This window comes from Epinephelus moara, chromosome 4 (assembly GCF_006386435.1).
Source record: "Epinephelus moara isolate mb chromosome 4, YSFRI_EMoa_1.0, whole genome shotgun sequence".
NCBI lineage: Eukaryota > Metazoa > Chordata > Actinopteri > Perciformes > Serranidae > Epinephelus > Epinephelus moara.
In genome coordinates, this window is record NC_065509.1 from 33,308,514 (window position 1) to 33,331,071 (window position 22,558).

The 22,558-nt window shown below is 41.1% G+C and overlaps 1 protein-coding gene across 2 annotated transcripts in view; it reads left to right on the plus strand.

Annotated features, from left to right (window-relative positions):
• The window catches only part of slit3 (slit homolog 3 (Drosophila)), a 346,116-nt gene that overhangs the window by 223,917 nt on the left and 99,641 nt on the right, over positions 1 to 22,558 (plus strand). For both annotated transcript variants that reach the window (XM_050043123.1, XM_050043124.1), the window contains 3 exons: positions 13,464 to 13,535; positions 18,824 to 18,987; positions 21,735 to 21,879. In XM_050043123.1, coding sequence (XP_049899080.1) covers positions 13,464 to 13,535; positions 18,824 to 18,987; positions 21,735 to 21,879 — 381 coding nt within the window. The remainder of the gene's footprint in view (positions 1 to 13,463; positions 13,536 to 18,823; positions 18,988 to 21,734; positions 21,880 to 22,558) is intronic.

Consider the following 22,558-nt stretch of genomic DNA (forward strand, 5'->3'; position numbering starts at 1 on the left):
ACACTATGTTAACATGTGGTTAGTCACAAGAACCACTTGGTAAGGGTTAAGGTTAGCAAACTGGCTTTAAATGTCCCGACATCTTGTCAAAAAATGCCAGGTTTGGTCACCAAAGAACATGGCTGTAAATGATCCGATATCTGGTTTTGTCACCACAGAGATATTTTGCGACATCTCATAAAAAAATACACATCAAACACAGCTCTAAGTGGCCCAGTATCTCATTTAAAAAATGCCCCATTTGGTCACCACAAACATGGCTGTATGTGTCCTGATGTCTGGTTTTGTCACCACAAACATGGCTAGATATGTGGCATCATCTCATTGAAAAATACCCAGTTTGGACGCATCAAGCACAGCTCTAAGTGTCCCAAAATCATGTTAAAATGCCTAGTTTGGTCACCAAAAAACATGGTTGCAAATGTCCCGATGTCTGGTTTTGATGACACGAAGATATGTTTTGACATCTTATTAAAAAAAATACCCAGTTAGGATGCATCATACACAGCTGTAAGTTGCCCGACATCTCGTCAAAAAATGCCCCATTTGGTCACCTCAACCACGGCTGTAAATGTCCCCAATGTCAAAAAGTGCTCGACTGCTTAGCAGCTGCACAGGTGTCACCCCATCCACCATCCTCTCCTCCTCCTGATGAGAAACTCAGCTCATATACATGTAATCTGACCTACGTAACTGTAGAAATGTTGATATGATACGTATGAAACATACAATGTAACGTATCCATTGTCTACCTATAGACAGAACCCCCCCTCCCTTCCTCTCTCGTGATGGAGTGAGTAGAAACAGCAAAGAGGTTAAATGATCATGTGATCTATTTGATCGAGAGAGTGACACACATTCTCTTTCTCCACAGTGAACGAGTGCGCGTGAAGGGGTTAAACAAATGAGTGATTGAGGGAGTGAAGTGTCCGTGCCTTTCCCTTTTGCCTCCTCTCCTAAAGCTGTAATGAGGCCTCGGGGAAGATGCTGAGGGCTCTTCACACAACTCATAAAGAGTCTTTTAGGCCTTTCGATAGTTGGCCCCTTTTCAGCGTCTGTGTGGGAAGGCTCTCAGAGAAATAAATTCTTGTTAGAACTCATGTCAAAGCAAAAACAACTGCAGCAGAACACACTCCACATTACTCTAGAAAAAATGTTTTTAAGTAACATTTTGGTGTTCAGATGGACGATAAAGAGTAAGGTAATAATCTGTGATAGATAAAGAGAATACTATCAATCTCTGTACATTACAGCGATATCAATCATCTCTTCTAACTCCTGGCAAGAAAGCAAATCAGTCCACAATTACTACTTCTCCTAATGTGTTTCTCAATGGTAAATGTTTAAAGTACATTTTCATTGAGACAATATTAAGGCTAATCCCACAGCTGTATGGGAATACAAAAGAAATACCCAATTTACACATGGTATGCATGTTCTGGTGGTGTTATGCTCCAGATACAGCTGCTCATTATTGCTTATGTAAGATAGAATAAGAATAGATTTTAAACTCAAGGATCTTCCCAACTCATTGGATAAATTTAAACCCACACTGCAAAAATCAATGTTTACTCTGGCTTCGCAGTTTATCTTAAAACATGCTTTGAATGACAATCAGCTTTCCTCTCTGATACAATTTATACCTGCGTTAACCTGTCCACCCCGTGTGCTGTTTGCCCCATTTTTATTTTCTGCCAAATAACATTTTGCATTTAATCTTTCCAATCAATACGTTCGCAGTCACAGCACTGGAATTGCAATTTCGATCCTGAGAAGATTTAATTTAGAAAACAGGCATGTTAGCTCAATTTAACCTGATAACATTAATAAGAGCTTAACCTTTGCTTTGCATTTTATTTGGGTTTTACACATGATGTATTGAATGCAGGAGGTTAGCTGGAGGTCCAGGAACAAGTACAAGCACTAAATTCTCATTTAATTCAATGCAGTATTTCTATCCCTTTTCCCAATATAATCATACATAAATAAGTGATTTCCCACAGCCTCAAAAGAGGGAGCATGAACTTATCATGTTGCTGTAACGACCACCAGTTGATTTTACAACTACATTATGAAGGCAAAGAATGAGAGTTTAAGTTAAGGGAGTTATATAACTTATTTAGAACAATGCTCTCTGGTCTGTCGAGGCAGCTTGGTGGAAGCTACAGAGAAGACACAAAAATAAGACAGAGGTAGAAATATTGTTTTTATGTTTTAAGATGGATTTCTATCACTAAAAGGCAGATGTGAGAGAAAAATGTCCATGATCTACCTTCGAAAGAAAATTGAATCTTTTGTCTTTTTCTACGAGCCACCAGCAAAAAACTAAGATGTAACTGTGTAAGTTCTCAGCTATCTCGGATTTAAAAGCTTAAACTTTAACTCTACGTCCAGTCACTGCAAAAAGGGCACAATGAAGATAACCCACATGTCCTCATGAAACAGGCCGTGCTAGAGGCTTGGAGATGTATGGACTAGTTAATGAACTGCTGCAGTCGGCAATGGGGATGCACTAATTTCTCAGACGAACATTCCCCTTGTTGACTGCTATTGGTCTATTCGCAAATAAGATGACACTCACTGATGGCAGTGGCCGATGTTCTTCTATTGTGTCAGATCACTATTGTTTAGGCTAAAAACCAGCACTTGAGACTAACGCCTCGTTTCCACTTACGTATATGTACGGAGATGAGTCAACTTGAAATCCATTCATTCCTATGGGCATCTCTGTGATATCCGACACCTCCCCTCCAGGATATTTCAGTCTGGAATTTGTCGCGAGTACGTTAAAAAAGAAAGAACCTATGCGGTAGATTTCAGAGAGATTGTAAGACAGTGTGCTAGCTTAGCTAACAGGCTGCTAACTAGCTAACAGGCTAGTCCTTCAATTCACTTGCCTGTGTTGATTGTCAGGTGGGTTTGTACGATTAAAATGAACTTGTTTATCCAGTTTGAAACCTACAGTCAGATTTTCATTATGACTCGTTCAGCCGCACATACGTCTAAACATGCCGTGAACCGTCCTGTTTTTGTCCCAGTAATAATCCAAGCGCATATTCCAAACTACTGAATGGCGAAAACCGGACAAAATTAGCCTCTCCCACATGGCTACAGGTTGTTTCTATCTGGTTTCTATCCATCCATTAAGAAATGCAAATCACCTGATAGCAGTGAACAGTGTGTCCAATGAAGTGAATTGATTTGTCTGCAAAATGTTGCTATTTCAAGTGCTGATTTGGCCAGGACTTAATCCTTAATCTCAGGCCAGCTGCCAGTTTTCTAACCAGTTAGTTCGTTAATTTCCTTCGCCTGGCACTCCTGATGATGACTCACTGAAACCAATGAAGACACCTGACACATGTACTGTCTCGGGGCGTTGTAGATGTTAGTGGAACTGCTGCTGGAGAACGACAGTTTGCTTGCAGAGCAGCTCCGGGGTTGAGCCGAGACAGTTTGTCACAGCAGCACCATATTGTTCATCTAAAAATTACTTTGATAAAAACAACGTATGTTTTTGGAATCTCTGTTTTGTCACATCAAAGATCTCTATATAATGTTTGCAATTATTAGAGGCAGTCTGATCAATTGTTACAACAATGCAGTTTTAAGTAGGGTCATAAAATAGCTTTGTTGTGCTTTCAGTGTGTGATCTCCTTCCCACAATGGAGTATTGATTTGAGATTTCAGAGCAGGTCCAAGTGCACCAGAAGGTTTTTACCCTGGAGTTTTATCTAAAATGAGACATCAGCACTTGAAAAAGAGAAGTCTAATATTACCAGATGATTGCAGAAAATTGAAATACATTATGGTGTTTTTGCACGGGCGGCAAAGAAGTTCAGCCTCCGGCTCACACGTTTGTCAACTGGCTCATATACTAGAAGTGCTGGAGAAATTATCTTGACAGCTTTTTTCCCAATAATGGATGCTTTAAATTTAGTTTTCAGTATTTAAATTCTTTTAATAATTTCATGCACAAGCGGAGACTAATTCATACACTGAGAAAGACATTTGGCTTTATCCTAAAAAGGAGCACCAGCAACTGTGACAGTCGGGCTGATACACTGTTGCTCAGCAGTATAATTAGAGATTAAATGTACAGTAAACCTACTAAACACTAAAACGACCACTCCATAGTGGTGCATTTTATGATTCGTTTTACGTCGGGTTTGGTAATAAGAGCTTTTCTTTCGCTTGGTCCCTTTTCACAAGAGCAGACCATAACTAATGTTAGTGATTACGAGAGAGAATAATCGCATCGAACGTGAAGTCAATATTGGTTGTAATCACAGTCATAAAGTTACATTGTTGTGTTGTGTTTTAGTGGCTGTAGTAATTCAGACGTTCTGTCAGCGTATCGATCTGTGTCTGTTAAGGCTGATTGAGCATAATAGAGACTAATAGAAAATTCACTTTATTACACGAACACACTCAGACACACGCAGCTCAGACTCTGTGGAGCCAGACACAAATAGACACAATATATAACTGAACAGAACTCGAGAGCAGCCAGACAAACATAAATACACATGTTGAGACGTGTGTGCTTTTGTTTAGTTTGTATTTACACTTAGTTTACTCAGTGGGACTTGAACTGGGTAAACACATGTTCATTAAATTGTGACCTTAGGGTTGGCATCTCAAACCACAAGGCCGCCGTGTGCCAACTCAGTTTTATCCTACAGTGTGGTAGAAAACAGAAAACAGACACTTAAGACGAAAATACAGTCATGACCTTGGACTTTTAGGTCATAGGGGCTTGGGGAGCATGTAATATTGCTTTTACAAACAAATACAATAATATAATAATATGCCATTTTGGACTGCAGTGGTGTACCAGTTCACAGTACGCTGTGGTATGAAAATTAAGAGGTATCGTATCATGTACATTTACTTATACCGTATTAAATTAAACCAATTAAGGCCACCAAGTTTGTACTTTTTTACCAAAACTGTTGCATATTTAAAAACAAATATGGCCCCTTCGTTATGTCAATCACATCTGCACACACTGAAACCTTTAATGGTCTTTTTTTTTTGCGTGTGTTTGTCAAAAGCCTTTTTAGAGTTGTTTGACCCAGATGCAGTGAACAAAATGTGGTGTAACCTGCAGGACACATACACCTGCAACAAGAAGGAAGGAATGGAGTGCACAATATCATATCATAACTCAGATAGCCTACTTTCAACTGGTCAGATAGTAACATTCAGGTGGATGCTGATGACGAGAAAGAGGACATTGACCATGCACAGACAGAGAGAGCGCAACAGTGTGAAGACAGAAAGAGAGGAAAGGTCAGCCCCTTCATGTAGCCACGATGCCAAATGCAAGACACGGGGAGAAAGTGGCGACGGCCAGGGAGCAAATGTGTCTTTACATTTTACCTTGTATTGCAAATTCCACTAGCCTGGTAAGACCATCCTGATGACGTGAGCTCAACATCATGTTTCGCTCCCTGTATCAGTTTGGACTCAATGTGGCCCCAAACACTTTCAATGGAAGGGAGTTCTCGCAGTGACAGTTCTACTATTTCAGCTAACTGGAGTTAACAAAAACACCGGGAAACATTTTCTTAAATACCGACAGAGCCAGTTGATGAAACAACCTTCTGCCAAATCCAGTCAAGAAAACAGCGAAAATGTCTTTTCCTCTGAGGAACTCCGCAAACGCGTACGGTTGTTCATGTTTAATTGTCGTTACTGACTCCATTTCTGCAATAACTCTACTTACTGCTGTGTTTATTCTTCTAAAGTTAGAGTCCCTTGTTGCTTCGGGAGCCGCCATTACGGTTCTGCGTGCAGCAGCCTGCATTTTATGTCATCAACTACAACACAGTCCCTGATTGGCTGCTTACGTTGTCAACTACGGTGCAGATTCCTGATTGGCCCCAATTGGATTTTAATTCCTGGAAATTGTTTGGGGCAGTTTCCAGTCCAGATGGATACGGAGAGTGAAACAGAATGATGAACTCAGGTCATCAGGCTAACTTTTCGCAGCAAATAGAGCTATAAAAGGCATCAAACTCAGTGTCAGAGGTTCCTATGTGTAACCATTTTTGTTGGATGATGGATTATGGATTTAAAAAAAAAAAACTGAACAAAAAAACATGTTTTTCCATTCCTTTATGGTTCATTGTAACTGCAAATAATAACAATAATTGTGTACTGGCACTTAGAGACCATGACATTTTCTGAGACGGTTGTTGTACCGTGAAATTCTCATATGGTCCCAACAATCTTGACCCACAGAAAAATATCACAGACTTCATCTCCACAGTGGCCAACAGCCTTTAAACTTTTTCAACACCACTTGCTTATACCTTTAGATTATTGCTGATATGTGGGACAGATTACATATCTATATGAAGTAACATATATAACAGGGGAAAGGTGCGTGCAGTTCTGTATTTATTACAGTATTCTTGTCAAATACTGCAGAGTTTGTTCTTGTTGTTAAAAGCTGTTTTGGAGCATTTATTTATTATTTAAGGTATTTTTCATGCTCGGCTTAATATCCAGGATCATAGAAGAAGAGCCAAAGATGTTTAGACCCTCTGCAAATAGAAAGTTAATCTTGTGTCCGTGTAAGTTTCTGTGTGTGTGTGTGTTTGTATGAGGGAGGCAAGATTGACGAGTAAGGCTTTGACCTCAGTGTGTAGGCTGCAGCAAAGACACATATGATAACATCACTCTCGTTCCCTCTTTCACACACACACACACACACACATACACACACTGTCTCCCTCACACACACACACACACACACACACACGGGCTCACACAAACACAAGCGATAGCATCTCCCTGGTGGGTTGCCTCTAAAGAGTCTCCTCCATCACTGACTGCAGAGGCCCATTTACTGCAACAAAGCTGCATCGAAAACACACACGCATGCAGACACACGCAAGCATGTACTGTACATGCTGACTCAAGAATACACACGTAATAGTAGCACACACACATATGGGCATGTATACGCCAGCAAACACACGCACACACACACAGTCAGGGATCATGGATCTATCCTGCAACAGCACTGCAGCGGTCACTGCAGCCTATCTCAAATTAAAAAGAAGAAAATAGAGCTGAATAGGCATTTTGTAATAGAAACATTGTGTGTCGCAAACAGTGTTGGACCAGTCCTTGAGCTCTTTTTTACTGCGACTGCAGAAACAAAATGTATTTTTTCTTTTCAAACAGGCTTTCCTGCAATAATTAGTCTGCAGGGCAGCAAGCTTCCAGTAAAATGTGGGTTTTATACACCGGCTAAATCTGTATTTGAATCTATACATATTAATGATGATTTTTTAATAGGAGATACATATGAGAAAAATAGTACAAAAATAACCAATATTCACCTAAAAATGACAGAACAATGACAAACTATGAGTTTTGAAAAAAAGTTGACACTTCCCCCTGGATCCCCTTTTAGATATATTGACTGATGATCCTTTGATCCTTCTCCTCAAAACAATCATTCTCACTCAAAGCATAACGTCACTTTGGAAACAGCTGCAGCACAGGATGCTAATACACAGTACACAAAGTATTTTCCTAACCATATAACATCAGTTGTGAAACATTTGTAAATGGGTCCGCGATGACACAGCCAATGTTCCGGTTTGCACTGTGTGATTTTGTGGTGGAAGTATAGAGTATGGTGTGTTGGGATCTGTCAAGGCTGCAGGATTATAAAGTTTAGACTGACACAAGGTGGAGTGCAGAACCAGTGGAAAGTCCCCATCTGGACCGATCGGATATTTTACACTGTAAAACCAAAGACGTGGAATGCTGTGGGGATTCACAGGTGTACAGTTTCCCTCCAGCTTATAGCACTCACTGTAAAACAGATCTGGAATTTCCGTCAGCTTTAAAATGCAACTAATATTTAAAAATAAATTGTTTCAACCCATCTGCGTGCTTTTGAGGTAAAAAGGACATTTTAGTGTTTAAGAGTTTAACTCTGTAAAATTTAGTTAGTAATTGCACTAAATGACACTTTCAAGAAGTTTGGAGGTGATTTTAATATTGCTAACTGGATCTGCTATATCTGTGCAATGTCAAACACTGAACTTCTTGCACCGATTTCTCTCGTTGCCAAAATGCACATATTTTTTTACGATCACTTCAAATCCAAGAGCTTGTACGATTTTTTAAGAGTGCAGCCATGGCCAGAGGCGGTGTAAAATGAGCTGGGAAAAAACGGCCACGATATAAAACATAGTTGCGGACTTCTAAATGATGTTTTTAGTGTTTATCTTGGCTTAAGCCAGTGCAGTCACTACTTTATTAAGGCAGAGAGATGTGGACCGGGGTTGAACGGAGTGAGTGGGAGAATAACTGACAGGGAAATTGCAGAGGGAAATTATTGTTATTTCACAATTAAATTATATATACTGGGTGGAATCACCCCTGACAGGGCTGACCATAGCAGCACTCCTAATGTGCGTGTGTGTATGTGAGAGTGAGTGTGAAACTTTATCCGTCTACCAAGGCCACTGAGGCTATACTGGCAGGGAGGGGAATGTAGAAAGAGAATCGGAAGAAGAGAGAATTAAAGAGAAAGAAAAGTAGTAACATCAACAGAGTGAAGCAAAAACAGTCTATTTTAAGGCTGAGTGGGTGTTAGTAAAAACACAGCAAACCCCCGGTAATGAGCCGTTTTTGAACAGTTGTGACGACAGTGCGTAAAACAAACCATCCTTGATTTTTGTCGACGAAATCCAAACCCTCACCGTGGTCACACTGTATGTTTAGGCACAAACATATTGCGGATGCCGTGAAAAAAAAAATCCTCTCATCTTAAATTTGGGCCATTTTTCAGAGAGAGAGCCGACCTTGTCCTTGTCTGAAAGCATTAAAAACACATTGTCAAACGTGAAAAATGAATGGGTTTCAGTTGTAAAAAATGACCACTCAGTCTTCATCCGTCCTGAAACAATGACTCTTTGAACACACAAGGTTTCGGGTGATATGTAAAGTAAACTAGAGCCTCCTTTCTATCCAGTGAAATTAATGATCCATGAAACTCCGGCAAAAACAAAGCAAATGGTTGCACTGGCTTGTGTTGATGTTGGCTTCCAGAAGCCACCAGAAGAATTATACTGAAGTATAAATTCTAGTAATCCTTGGGTTTTTAATGCAACAAGGATCTCTCATTCACTCATGTTCAGTGTTGACTTTTTCCCATAAAAATCTGACTTTGAGCCAATCGAACAGTTGCACAAGTTATAATGAGGGTCAGTATGAGATCTCAGCTGCTCAAGGGGTTGAAATTAAAATGGTCACAACATTTAATTATTTAGGTATTATTATTGACCAGAAATTGTCATTCGTGCCGCACACTGAAAGCCTTGTTTCGAAGCTAAATTACTGTGAAATGCTCATCATAAATGCACCTGACCAGTGTCTAAAGATGCCCCAAAGAAGACAGTTGTGTTTTATGTTTTACAACTGGATGTGGAGATCATGTACACTACTGCACTCTCTATAGTTCTGCTCAATGGCTGTGTCTTTATGTCCACAGAATTTTCACATTGGCTTTTGAATGTAAATCTTTCCTTGGTCTGATTCCTTCTCATCAGTGTACCTACATGTGTAAGATGATGGTCCCAAGAGTTAGAACAGACCTAGAGTTGTCTTGCTTTGGTCTGAATCAGGGACTAATTTTGTTTCAAAGCTGTATAATCACCTAGAGTTGGTTCATGTTCTCACGGCAGCATTTACAAGTGGACCAGATCAAATGCCTGGCAGGAGAAAGCTGCTCTTGATTGGTCAGAATTTCCATGTGGGAAAAATCCAGGAAGTAAATAAAACGTTAAAGAAGAGTTCACTTGGAAGATAAATGTGACACTTTCTAATGTCACAATGGAGGGACAACTATGCAGGTTGATTTTAGCGCTGCTCATCGTGGACTATATTGCTGTCATTGTTCATTTTAGTCAAACCATACAGTTTGAAAACGAGGCGTGGCTCCAACTAGAAAACAATGTTTTGATGCATTGGATGTGCTGAATGTGCATATTAAGGCAGTACAGGAGGAGGTGCACATTAATAATCCTCCAGGACTGTAACATGCTCATGTTTAACCAAAACAATGTGTCATGTGACTGCAGTTGGTTCAGATCCAGGTCGGAACACGTTCTCACCAATAACGAACCGCACCAGAGTTCGTTTGTAACCGGACTGAGACCACCTCTTCAAGAAGGTCTCGGTCCGGTTGTTTTGGTGCGCACCCGATAGCGATTGCTGTGTTCGCACCTGCCCAAACAAACCGCACTTAGGAGGCTAACAAACTTGAGTTCGATTGAACCGAACCAAACAGGGCAGGTGTGAAAGCACCCTAAAATACGCTTTCCTTTTTTCCCAGAAGAATGTACGGAAGGATCTGAAATTGTCAGAGCTGATTACTATGGAGGAATTAAAGTCCATTTTAAGGGATGGAGAAAATTGGACTCTTGGTCAATGTGATTGTTTATTGTTGTAACAGTCTGTAACTATTAGCTAACCTGAGGCATGATCAGTAAGTCATATGCATTATTTCCCATTGTCTTTGCTTCACTTTTGAACACTGGTGGCAATTCCTGATGTGTAAATGTTCCAAGAAGAGCTTTAGTGTTCTCTTTCATTGGGAAACATCTTGAAAGTTGTTTCAAACATTGAGGAGTCGAGGGTGAAAATCAGTAAAACTAAAAGAACTGAGTCTCTTTTATGGCCTGCAGTGCTGAGGCGAATAACTTAAGTATTCGCTCTGTTTCTCACATAGTGTTCACTGCATTATGACCACATAATGTAAGTTATATGTCTTTGTCCAGTCTTGTGTTTTGCTGTATTGTAATTTTTATGTGCGCTGCTTGAGTCATGAGGGACCTGCATGTGTTCTAATATATTTCCCCCACCCCTCCAGTGTTTTGTATATGCAGCTTTACCAGCTTGTACCAGTCTGTCAATGCAATCTGATCCCCCTGTGGATCGCTTTGATGGAATAGCTGTCTTTTCTGCATTTTTTTTTTCCCTGCTCTCATTTCTGTCTCCATTTCTGTACATGAAAATCACGAAGAATCAATAGGTGTTGGGTTTCTCCAACACATTGAGTGGGATTGCTTGTGTGTGTGTGTTTGTTTGGTTGTAATGACAGTCAACCTTGTTTTTCATTCCACTTCAGGTCGATACTACATATGAGACAGAGTGTAGTTTATGAGCGAGCTAATAGTGAGAGACAGCAGTGACCTGCTTATGAGTTAGAGATGGAAGAAGCTCAGATCAGGAGGGTGTGTGTGTGTGTGTGTGTGTGTGTGTGTGTGTGTGTGTGTGTGTGTGTGTGTGCATGCATGTGTTTGTGTATCAATAAATAATGAGTTAAAAGTCTATGTGATGACTTGGCAAATGCAGTGTGTTGCAGTTTTCGATGGTGTTTGAAAGTACCAGCAATGTGTGCATGATTTAGATTCAAATCAAGTACATTTTATTAATATAGCTTAAAATTACACATTTATCTTGTGTTTTACTATCGCTACATTCTGAGATCTTCAATTCAGATCAAGAAAAACTGCAGTAGAAAAGACGAATCCTCTGAAAGAGAAAAAAGGGAACAGTTTCTCATCCAAGACAATTATATATTTTCTCAATAAACAAAATACTTGGATTGTTTCAGGCAATTCCAAATGCTATAAAATTAAATTATATTACTAAAATGACACGCACAGAAGTCAATTCGAACATTGCTAAACAATAAAAGTAGATGTTTTATCATGAAAAGGCACCATGTAGAGCTTGATTTTACGGAATTGTCCTATTTTATTCACTTAATTTAGCTTAGCAGTTGTTTTGTGAGTGTACAGTGATTTATAACATCAGAGGACCAGTGATTTCCAACCTTGCTGACTTGTGTCCCCTTCAGCAAAGCAATATCTACTTAGGCTTCTTTTCTTGCTCATCATTATGAGTGAATTTACTTTCTCAGATTGTTCATTTGAATATTTTTCAGAAGACGAAGGGGTAAAACTATCTGGTATTTCACAGGAAAATATTATAGGAAAGTCTAAAAGGAGCCGTATGTGACAATCAGAGCTTTACTAGCAGGAAACAATTATTTGCTTTGTAAAGATATGATGGAGTAATAGCAGCCTTAGCTGAGAATGTAGTCATCTTACATCTTACTCATCTCATCTCAGTCATTTTATCTTGCAAGCCCTGTTGGCAGAAGAAAATGTTTGCAGTATAGGTTTCTGCAAACAATGAAGACATTACATTTGAAAAGTTCATATGTGTAAAAGCAACATTTCTGAAGTGACATAATATACAAGCTGACTTTGTGATTGGGAGGTGGAGGGAATGGTGGATGGCTTACCACCAAGGCAAGAAGCCTAATAAAGTCTATCCTAAACCTAAGCCACCAAGTTGCAGACCACTGTTCAAGACCAATAGCACCGGTTGTTTTTGGTCGACCCTTTTTGGTATTTCAACCAGTGTTTGTGGCCCCAAACCCGGATGTTTTATACGAACACATTGTGGTGTTTCCCTGTGGGGTTTTAGCCACTGGGACCCGGTGTTTTTCAATGACCGGTTTTGTGCCATGAAACATGGGCGTTCTGTGCCAAACGTGATCTTTTCTAAACCATAACCAAGTGATTTTTGTGGCCAAAACTGATCATACATTAACCACAGGGCAGATGAGAAACATAAAGTTGAGATGACTAAAATAAAGTACAAATGTAACATCCTTTATTTGCAATATCGTACAGTACGAATAATTTTCCTGGTGATTAGGTTGTTGTGGTAGATGGTCCGACTGCGTGTGTATGTCAGCATGTGAGTCCTTGTGTGTGTATCCCACTGCCTAGCTAATTGCCACTGCACTGCACTCATATGGTGGTTTCGGCCAATAATGCTGCCCTGACCTGCAGCATATAAGAGGAAGTGTAGCGTCCACCCTCTGGTTCCCCCCAAGGTTAACACCATTAGCTCTCACAGCATGGTTGCCATTGTTAGCACTGTTTGTGTTGTTCTCACTACAAGCTGCTACCCAGCTCCGTGTCAGGACCTGTGTGCAGACAGCCTGACTCACTCTGAATCATAGATAGCCTCTAAATGTCACAAACAGCTCTTTTAAAAACAAGTTTTAATGTAGCAGAGTGTGTTTTTGAATGTCTGCTCCTCTATTAGCCACCCCGAGACCCCTCAGAATTCATTTTGTGACCCTTCTGGGGGAACCACCGGCATAGACAAAGGTTCTTGTAAACTGAGTTATTCAAGTATGACTCTAAAGCAAAAATCCCCAAACTTGAAGATTGGGGAGGTCAGGAAAAAGGTGACAAGGACTTGAACCTGCGTTTTGGATGCAGTTTAATTTAACTTGCGTCAGAGTTTAAACCGCCAGACCAAAAAGTGGCACCGGGATCCTATTTTTCTAACAATCTGTTTTTCTCTTCTCTCCCCCTTCTTCCTCTCTCTGTGTCTCCGTCCAGCACCCTCAACAACAACAACATCACCCTCATCCCCTTGTCCAGCTTCAACCACATGCCTAAGCTGCGGACACTGTGAGTATACCAAACAATCACACACACGCACGCACACACATACACACAGAAAACTACTAACACACGCACAAAGGCACTCTGTGGTTTCACGTTAACAAATACACACTTGCACAAAGTTGTATTAGTGCCCATTTTCATGCAGACTGAGTAAGTACAGACACTCGCTGCACACACACATCACTTATGTTCACGTCCATACACACACGCCACAAACACACATACACACAGCATGGCAGCAGAGTCTGTGTGTGATCATCTAATCATGCCGTAATAAGAGACCAACTCTTCTATTGTTTCATGACTGTGAATAATCATGTGGCCATTACACACACACACATACGGACACACAGAGATGGATACAGTGACAACTACCACACACACACACACACACACACACACACACACACACACACACACACACTTGAGTAATGCCAACCTCATTAATACCACAAGAAAAGCTTGTTTAGGCGCTATAGTTCTATCTGCTTTGATTCATTAGGAGAAACCTCCTACACTGATGTTACTGATGTGAACGCAGACACTAAGACACACACACACACACACACAGACACGATCCATCCAACGTGGACCCAGACGAAATCGTCCTTCTGATTGAGTGGAAGAGGAGCTTTGATTTGTGTCTTTCCTCCTGTATTTAGTTGTGTGAAGGAAATCTTTCAGTTGCCAAGGAGATGGCACGATGTCTCAAGGGAGACTACCCATAATCCCGTGGGACTGTCTGAGAGACAGACCATTGGTTGCATTCCTGCTGGCCACACTGGGGTTGAATTCTGCCAAACCAGCATGCATAGAGTGGGCTTCCCTCCCCCGAATCACCAGTTTTAAGAGGCACTTGTGTGGTCACTCGACCCCACTCAACATTCAGACATGGGGATTTCTACATACAAGCAGGATAACAATCACAGAAGTCCATTTATCTTTTACGAGCTTTTGTACGGCAGCATCCTTCAACGGCCAATCACATGGCAGGGTTTCTGTATATCCTGCATACTGCTGCAAGTGGCAGTAGGGCTCGAAATCAGCCTTTTAGAATTGGATTCAGGCGGCAGTGCGGCCACACAGTCGCCAGCAGATTGAGTACAGAGTTACCAGTATCCAATATCTTTTAATCAGGAGCCCTCGTCTGCCTCTGTTTTCTGTCAGAAGTGAGTGACTGCCACCTCTGATTTCCTCCTTCCTCCTTTCTCTTCTCTTCCTTGCTACATGTGGATTTCTCCCCTTTTTCCTTCTGTATTTTCACATCTTCTACACTTCTCTTGTCAGCCTCCACTATTATGAATTCTCTGCTTTCCCCATTTATACCTCTCCTTCCTCCCGTCACTTGTCATTATTTTCCCTTTTGTGTTCTCCTCCCTCCTACCATCAGCTCCTTTTGTTGCGTCTTCTTTCCCCCTACCGAATTCTCCACCTGTCCTCTTGTGTTTCCCTTTCTCCTCCTTTTCTTACCACTCTTCTCTTTGTCCTCCTCTATCCTCCTGTCCATCTCCTCCACGTCCACTGTTCACATCTCAGTCCGTCATCGCCCCTTTTCCCTTCTGCCTCTCCACCTCTTCATCGTCCTCCTTTTTGCTGCCTCTTCTGTATTAAATTCTGTGTCCTTTCCTTTTTGCCTCCCTCAGATCTTGGTATTGAATTTGGTGCTTTTATAAAAAGGACTCATTCAATCAAATGTTTGGAGATGTCCCTGATTTGATTAGGGGGGAAGTTTGAGAAGTGTGAGTTTGTGTGAAACTTCTCTCTAAATAAAATGGCTTCCCTCCCCTGACACCTTAATATGTGATTTCCTCTTACTCCTGCTTTTACATATATTCAGTTTATTCTATTCTTTTTTCTTTCTCTCTTTCTCTGTCTAGTCATCTATCTCTTTCTTTCTCTTTCTGCTGTATCCATCTAATCTATTAGCAGTAATGATATCGCCTCATGGTGTCTCTCATTGAGAAACTTGAACCAATGAAAAGATTAAAAATCCCACTGCTTCAGTGTGTGTGTGTGTGTGTGTGTGTGTGTGTGTGATTCACTGTACTGAAGATGTGGCCCGGTAACCCTCTGGAGTAAATACTGAGAACAAACACACACAGAGACGCAGACACACATTCACTGAAACACCATGCACAATGCCCTTAGTCACCCGCAACCAATAAGCCCAACAAACGCTATCACTGACTTACAGCTACACTCAAATACAGTCCACACACACACACACACACACACACACACACACACACACACACACACACACACACACACACACACACACAGCACTTTCTCCGTACCCCCTGCATCAACCCATTCTCCCCTGTGTTTTAATCCTACTTGTCAGTAATTAAGGCTGAGCCGGGGGTGGGCCGGGACGTGGCTATCTCCATGCGGGGGTTTGACTATAAACTGGATTTATAATGGGAGAGCGGTATTAAAACCCACTGCCCCCGCTGCTAGCATCAATGAGCCCATCTCTGTTCCATAACAGGATTTGTCCTCTGCTTTATTACAAAGGGAGGCCTGTCTTCTGAAAGGCTAGATATCCCGGCTGGCATATAATACGCTGACAAGACATTCTGCTGTTCATCCGCCCTCCTTCTCCTCATCTCCCTCCCTCTCTCTCTCTCCGTCTTTTTTAAGGTGTCAGATCCAGCCAGCGCAGCCCGTAGAGAGTTTCAGCTCAGTGAAACATCACCTGATGTGTTCTATATTGAGTTATACCATTTAATTAATGCTACAAGTGAAATTTGAAAAGGCTATTAGTGTGAGGTTACTTGAAGTATTAATTGGCAATTGGAAATCTCATCAGCATCTGATGAGAGTCAGTGATGTCACCTGATGAGAGAATCTTCTTTACCGTTTAATTTACTTGCAGTGTCACAGTATGCAAAGAGTAGTATAATGCATTAAAGGTCCTCATGATATGCTCATTTTCAGGTTCGTACTTGTATGTAGAACATGTTAAAATGGTTTAATGTTAAAAAAAATACATACTTTTTTGTACTGTCTTCCCGAATACACCTGAATTCACCCTCTGTCTGAAATGCTCTCTCTTTAATGCCCCCTGCTAAAAAAAACCCAGTGTGCTCTGACTGGTCAGCGTTTCCGTGTCTTCTACTTCTGTGCTCACTGCATCTCTGCGTTGTTATTGCAGCCGGGGAAAGACTGTCAGAGTAATTTCTATCTTTATATAGTAAAGCTGTGACATTACAACTTCATGAAAGTCCTGAGGGCTCCTTTAAAGGCACAGATTCTGGATAAAAACTGTGTGCATTACTCTGTAGATTGAGTGTTTATATAGCACCTCTTCTGGTTTTATGATTAAAAAAAGACATGAAATTGGACTTTTTACAATATGGCACCTTTAAAGTATTGGCTGAAAAACATTCTCAGTTATGCCAAGTAGTGAGTGTGGAACACAGCCATGCATGCAAGCCATTGTCCTGGTTTTGAAATATCCATCTCTGAGGTTTACGCCTCTACCTCAGAGGTGGATGGAATTTTGTTTTTTCCACTCACAACATTGAAAACTTACATTTAACTTTCTAAGTAAAGTCCAAGATACAGTACTCAGGATAATTGACAGACCTCCCTGCTACTTTCTGCTGGAGAAGTAGTCCTAATGTTTGGCAAGTTATCCCCAGCAATGGAGACACTGCCTCAAGCCATAGTTCTCTGCCAGAAAACAAAGGATTGCCCCCTCTGGGTTGGGAGAGATTTACTGCCTCAAGCGAAGAAGTTCAAGTAGGTAGATTGAGGGCAAAATTGAACGTGAAATAGGCAGGAAGTTCGATATACTGTCAGCAGTGATGCAGGTGTTGTGCTGTACTGTTGTGGTGAAGAGGGAGCTGAGCCAGAAGGCAAAGCTCCTGATTTACTGGTCCATCTACGTTCTGACCCCCACCTATGGTCATGAGCTCTGGGTAGTGGCTAAAAGAATAAGATCGTTTCCTCTGTAGAGTGGCTGGGCTCAGCCTTAGAGATGAGGTGAGGAGCTCAGATGGGATGTAGCTCGGAGTAGAGCTGCTGCTCCTTCCTGTCGAAAGGGGCTAGTTCAGGTGGTTCAAGCATCTGATCAGGATGCCTCCTAGGCGCCTACTACTAGGTTTTCTGGGCAAGTCCAACTGGTAGGAGACCTGGGAACACCTTAAGATCTCCCAGGAGGACCTGGAAAATGTTACTTGAGAGAGGGATGTCTGGAATACCTTGCTCACTTGCTGCCCCCCTGACCCAGCCCTGGATAAGTACAGAACAGCGACATCAGCTCTGGAAAAAGTAGTTATTGAGTTCACAAATGTATTGGCTGCCACAACTTAAACTTCTTTCACCCCCTATTGAACTGAAGTGGAGAAGAAAACTCAGATAATGGAATGGAAACATAGACATATAAAACCAAAACTAAATGCATGGCTAGATACCGCCAGAAGCACTTTCAAATTTTGGTGAAATTACCCTTTAAAATATCTTCATCTGGGGGTCTAGATGCTCAGGGATCTAAAACATATCCCATGTAATCACAACTTCTCCTGTCACTCTGAGCTAGCCACTATGAAATCAAGCCACAATGACCAGAAACTATAATACTCCGAAGAAATAAAAGGACCTTTCTCATTTTGATTTTTTTCCTCTTCTCTCTCTTCATATTAATTTTCTCTTTCTCACTTTCATTCTTTGTGTCCACTCTCCTCATCTCTGAATCTTTCCTTTCCTCTTTTCAGTCTCTTTTCCCACCTTTGTCTGTCTGTCTCTTTGTCTGTTCCTCTGTCTCTGTTTCTCTCTGTCGTCCTGAATAGATTGTGATTTAGCCGTATGTGTCCTCCCTCTAAAGGGAGTCATATTGTCATAGACCTTGGGGAAATGAGAGTTGAGGATATTACTCTTTGTGTTTGTGTGAGTGCCTATTTGTGTGTGTGTGTGTGTGTGTGTGTGTGTGTGTGTGTGTGTGTGTGTGTGCATGCGTGCATGCGTGCGTGTGTGTTTCACCTAAGCAATAGCCTCATGATCTTGGCCAAGAATGTAAGCTGTGTGAAAAATAGAACCTCTTTGAATGCCGACTCAAATACATTTGCTCTTACTGAGTTGATGGGCTCAGTTTGACTTCACAGGCTTTTTTGAGAGACCCTTGCCTCTGGAAAGTGAACAATTCAGAGACGATAATCAAGAATTTATTGTGTTCTTTGTGTGTTTCTTTTTTTTGGAAGGATGAAGGTCTAATTTTGAACTGATAACAGTGTTTAATTAAACACAATTTCCTTAAAGTGACAACTTTCTTTCTTCATCTTTCTCAGGCGTCTGCACTCAAACAACCTCCACTGTGACTGCCACCTGTCCTGGCTCTCTGATTGGCTCAGAGCCAGGCGGGGGTTGGCTCCCTTCACCCAGTGCATGGCCCCCGCCCACATGAGGGGCCTGAATGTCCCAGATGTGCAGAAGAAGGATTTTGTCTGCAATGGTGAGCCGGCATCAATACACATACACGATGTTCAATCAAAATATCTAAAAGCATAACTGAAGGACACACTGAGGTAGTTTTCGTCTGCTTATTGTGGCATGCACTGTGGTGATTATCACAGAAAGTGATGATGTAACTCTTTCTTAAGTCAAGGTGGGGAAAAAAAGACATGCTTTTAGTTTCACCCACCACTTCTTTTAAATTGGTTCTGGGACAAAACCCATGAAAGTATTTTCAGAGAAAAGTCGCCAGGTTTTCGCTCCATTGCCAACCCATTCTTATTCTCAGCTTGTAATATACAGCTCCCCTGGTGCCTAATACTAATGCACAACGCACCCTTTATCGTCTTTCTTAGACACACAGCTGTGTCCTGGGTGAAACATGTTGTAACATGCGGTTAACATGAAACGGTCACGGTTAAGAAACAAAACTACTCTGTAAGGTTAAGAAAAAAAGAGCATGGTTTGAGATAAAATGAGAATGTCTGTAACGTGACATCATGTAAATATATAAGATGACAAAGGTAAGTGACATACTCATGTAACTTCAGTAATGTTTCATTTAAGTAAGTCAGTGCTGACTTTTAGTTTCATACGGGACACAAACAGCGGCCAACTGGGTGAAAGTCCTGTGTGTGCATGACCCATCCATCTACCTCAGCCTCTCGCCTACAGACTTTCTGGCTCTTAATACTACATCAGTTGCTAGTTAACTTGTGAAAATTCAGTAAACTTTCTATGGTTGCCATTGCATAGGTTAGATGCAACACTAAACAACTGTCTCTGAGCTGTTCTCCAGTCGGTCATCTGCCCAGTTAACATGAGCTAACACAGTAGCAGTGGCTAACATCATACGCCAAGCCATTTAACGGTCCCAACAAACTAAAAACCAACACCAAAACGGCTCGACTCATTGAGCCCATTGTTGTGAGACCCTTATTTAATCGTTAGGTAACATTAGCCGTGTGATGCTAATGGTTAGCCTGGTAAAATTGTTTGTGCGGGAGCTGCCGCAGCAGTAGCCTCAGAAGTTTAATAAGGCGCTTAGCAAAGCAATACATTGCAGCTCTACAGTCAAATAAGATATTACCCACGTTATACAGATAAAAAAAGTCATGTTCACATGTAGAGGGTTCGGCAGCGAATACTTAATAGGCCAGTGATTCCCAACTGGTGGGTCATGGTCCAAAACTGTGTCGTGGGTCAATTCTGAATGGACTGCACGCGAACATGTCAAGTTTGTAAAAAAAAAAAAAAAAAAAACACTCTTTATTTTGAAGTACAGTGAAATTCTGGCACAGAGCTTTTATTTTGGAGTGCAGTTTCCTGCTGTAGGTTGAGTGACAAATGGACAGCTTCTTGACAGAGACGACAAACTAGCTTGATGACATGGCTAAATCTGAATATATTAAACTGTGTGGACCTTGAACTACTGCATAAAGAGAAATCTGGACCACAGGGCTGGACCATAGGGAACCATGGTTATGGGCTTAACAAATACTGATGTCTAAGTCGGGTACTCAAATACTCATGCTCATCCTTAGTTTACATTGGAGTTAGTTGAAAGCCCGCTGCATCTCATAAAGACACTAAAGGGTGCCTTGTGTGTCAGTATCAGACGCCGAGGAGCGTGACAAAGTGTCGGCATTTGTCGATATGGGATATAGACCAAGCTGCCATTGCAGCTACATCAAATTGACACATGAACTACAATACTCTAAGAGTGAAATTGAGCCTCTAAAGTAATGTTGGCCCTCAGTATGTCATATAAATATGACACACTGAGTGGATTCAAGTGGAAGTTCTCGATTGAATTCAGTGCCGTTGACAGTCGAGACTCTTTGACACAGAGGTCGACAATACAGACAATGTAATAAACATAAAGGCTATTATTACAGGCGGCGTTGTTATCATGCACAGACAGCTCGGCGTTGAGTTTATAGCACTGAAAGAATTACACCATGTAGAGCGCGTAATCAGCTAAAAGGCCAGTATAAGAGCAGTAGTGTTATCAGCTGCTGATAGTATAGGCACTGTTTATAGGCCTCTGATTCAGCTCTCTGTTCTAATAGACTGTCAGGCTGGGCTGTCTTTATTAGCCTTTAGCCTCATCTTCTCTGCCTTACATGCTCCAAGCCAGACCTCCTCTTTCTGTTCTTTTCTCCATTCTCATGCTGTGCTATAGGTGGTAATAACAGACTTATCTTTTCCTATTTTTTCACTCTTTCTTTACTTTTTTACCTCCTTTTAATTTCATGCTCCCGTCTCTCTCTTCACCATGTGCCTACCCCCTCTACCCTCCTGCTCATATCCAGCAATATTTCTGTTTACATATTGTGGTCAGATACTATTTACTATTGGCATTCAGTCGATATTGCAATTTGTTCCCGTTTCATACCAAAAAATGTCATGCTTCCCCCAAAGTATTTTATTCCTGGCAGGATGCAAATGCTTCTAAAACAACACAAAGACCATCATTGGACACAAAACCCTCCCTTGTAGCTGGCACGAATCACACTGAGAGGATACAATATACAAAAACATCATAAAGAATTAAAGATAAAACAGAAGCTAAAATTTGATTGCAGAATTTGCAGTAGTAATCGTGAAGTAAATGTAGCTGCAGGCACAGAGGAATCTCCTCTTCTCCTCCTCATGTTTGGCAGAAGACCAACGAAAGCAGTCTCATTCAAACAAATTACAGCCAATCTCTGCTTGATGTTTACATCTGTATACTGCTGTCTCCAGGTCCAGCACAGACAGAGTCGAGGACTTGTGTTCCTCAGGTAGCCGTTTGTCCGCCCAGCTGCAGCTGTAACAACAACATCGTGGACTGTCGTCGTAAAGGCCTCACTGAAATACCAGCGAACCTCCCTGAGGGCATCGTGGAGATGTAAGACTGCTTTATTTTACTTAAATGCTACGTGTGACATGTGTGGTATCGACTGACTTGTTCAAACAAAACACATTTTCACAGCATTTATGTTGTCTTTAAATGTCTGTATTTCTTTATATTCCTACAGTATTTTTACACTTGTAGTTTTGCACACAATTTCAGTATTTGTATCATGTGTTTGCCTACTTAAAACTGCACACTGTCCACAAACGTTTGATGGATCCATGTTCAAATTCTCTGCCGTGTACATGCTTTGCTTTTGTGCAACAGAATCATGCTGTGATTTGCTTTTTCTCCTTCTCTGCATTAATTGAATGCATATTTTACTGTTATATGATTATTGTGTGTGTGTATAATAGTAGAGATGTGAATTAAGTTGACTGAGAGAAACACTTTAAAATATTTATAAGATTAAAAATAGCAAAAGCCACATGAAAACAGCCAGTTTATGAATTAAAACTTACAATACTGAATCCAAACAGAGACACATTTTTGCTCACAGACACAACACACTCAGGTTACGTTGACATCACAGTTATGATTGTTTCCTTGGATCCAATCTTTGTGTCTAGAATGTTCATATTCATGTTTGAAGTGACCCATATCTGACACCAGTGTGAACAGATCTCTGCCCTGAAATGCCTCGCATGCAGCCAATAACCTGACACATACATGG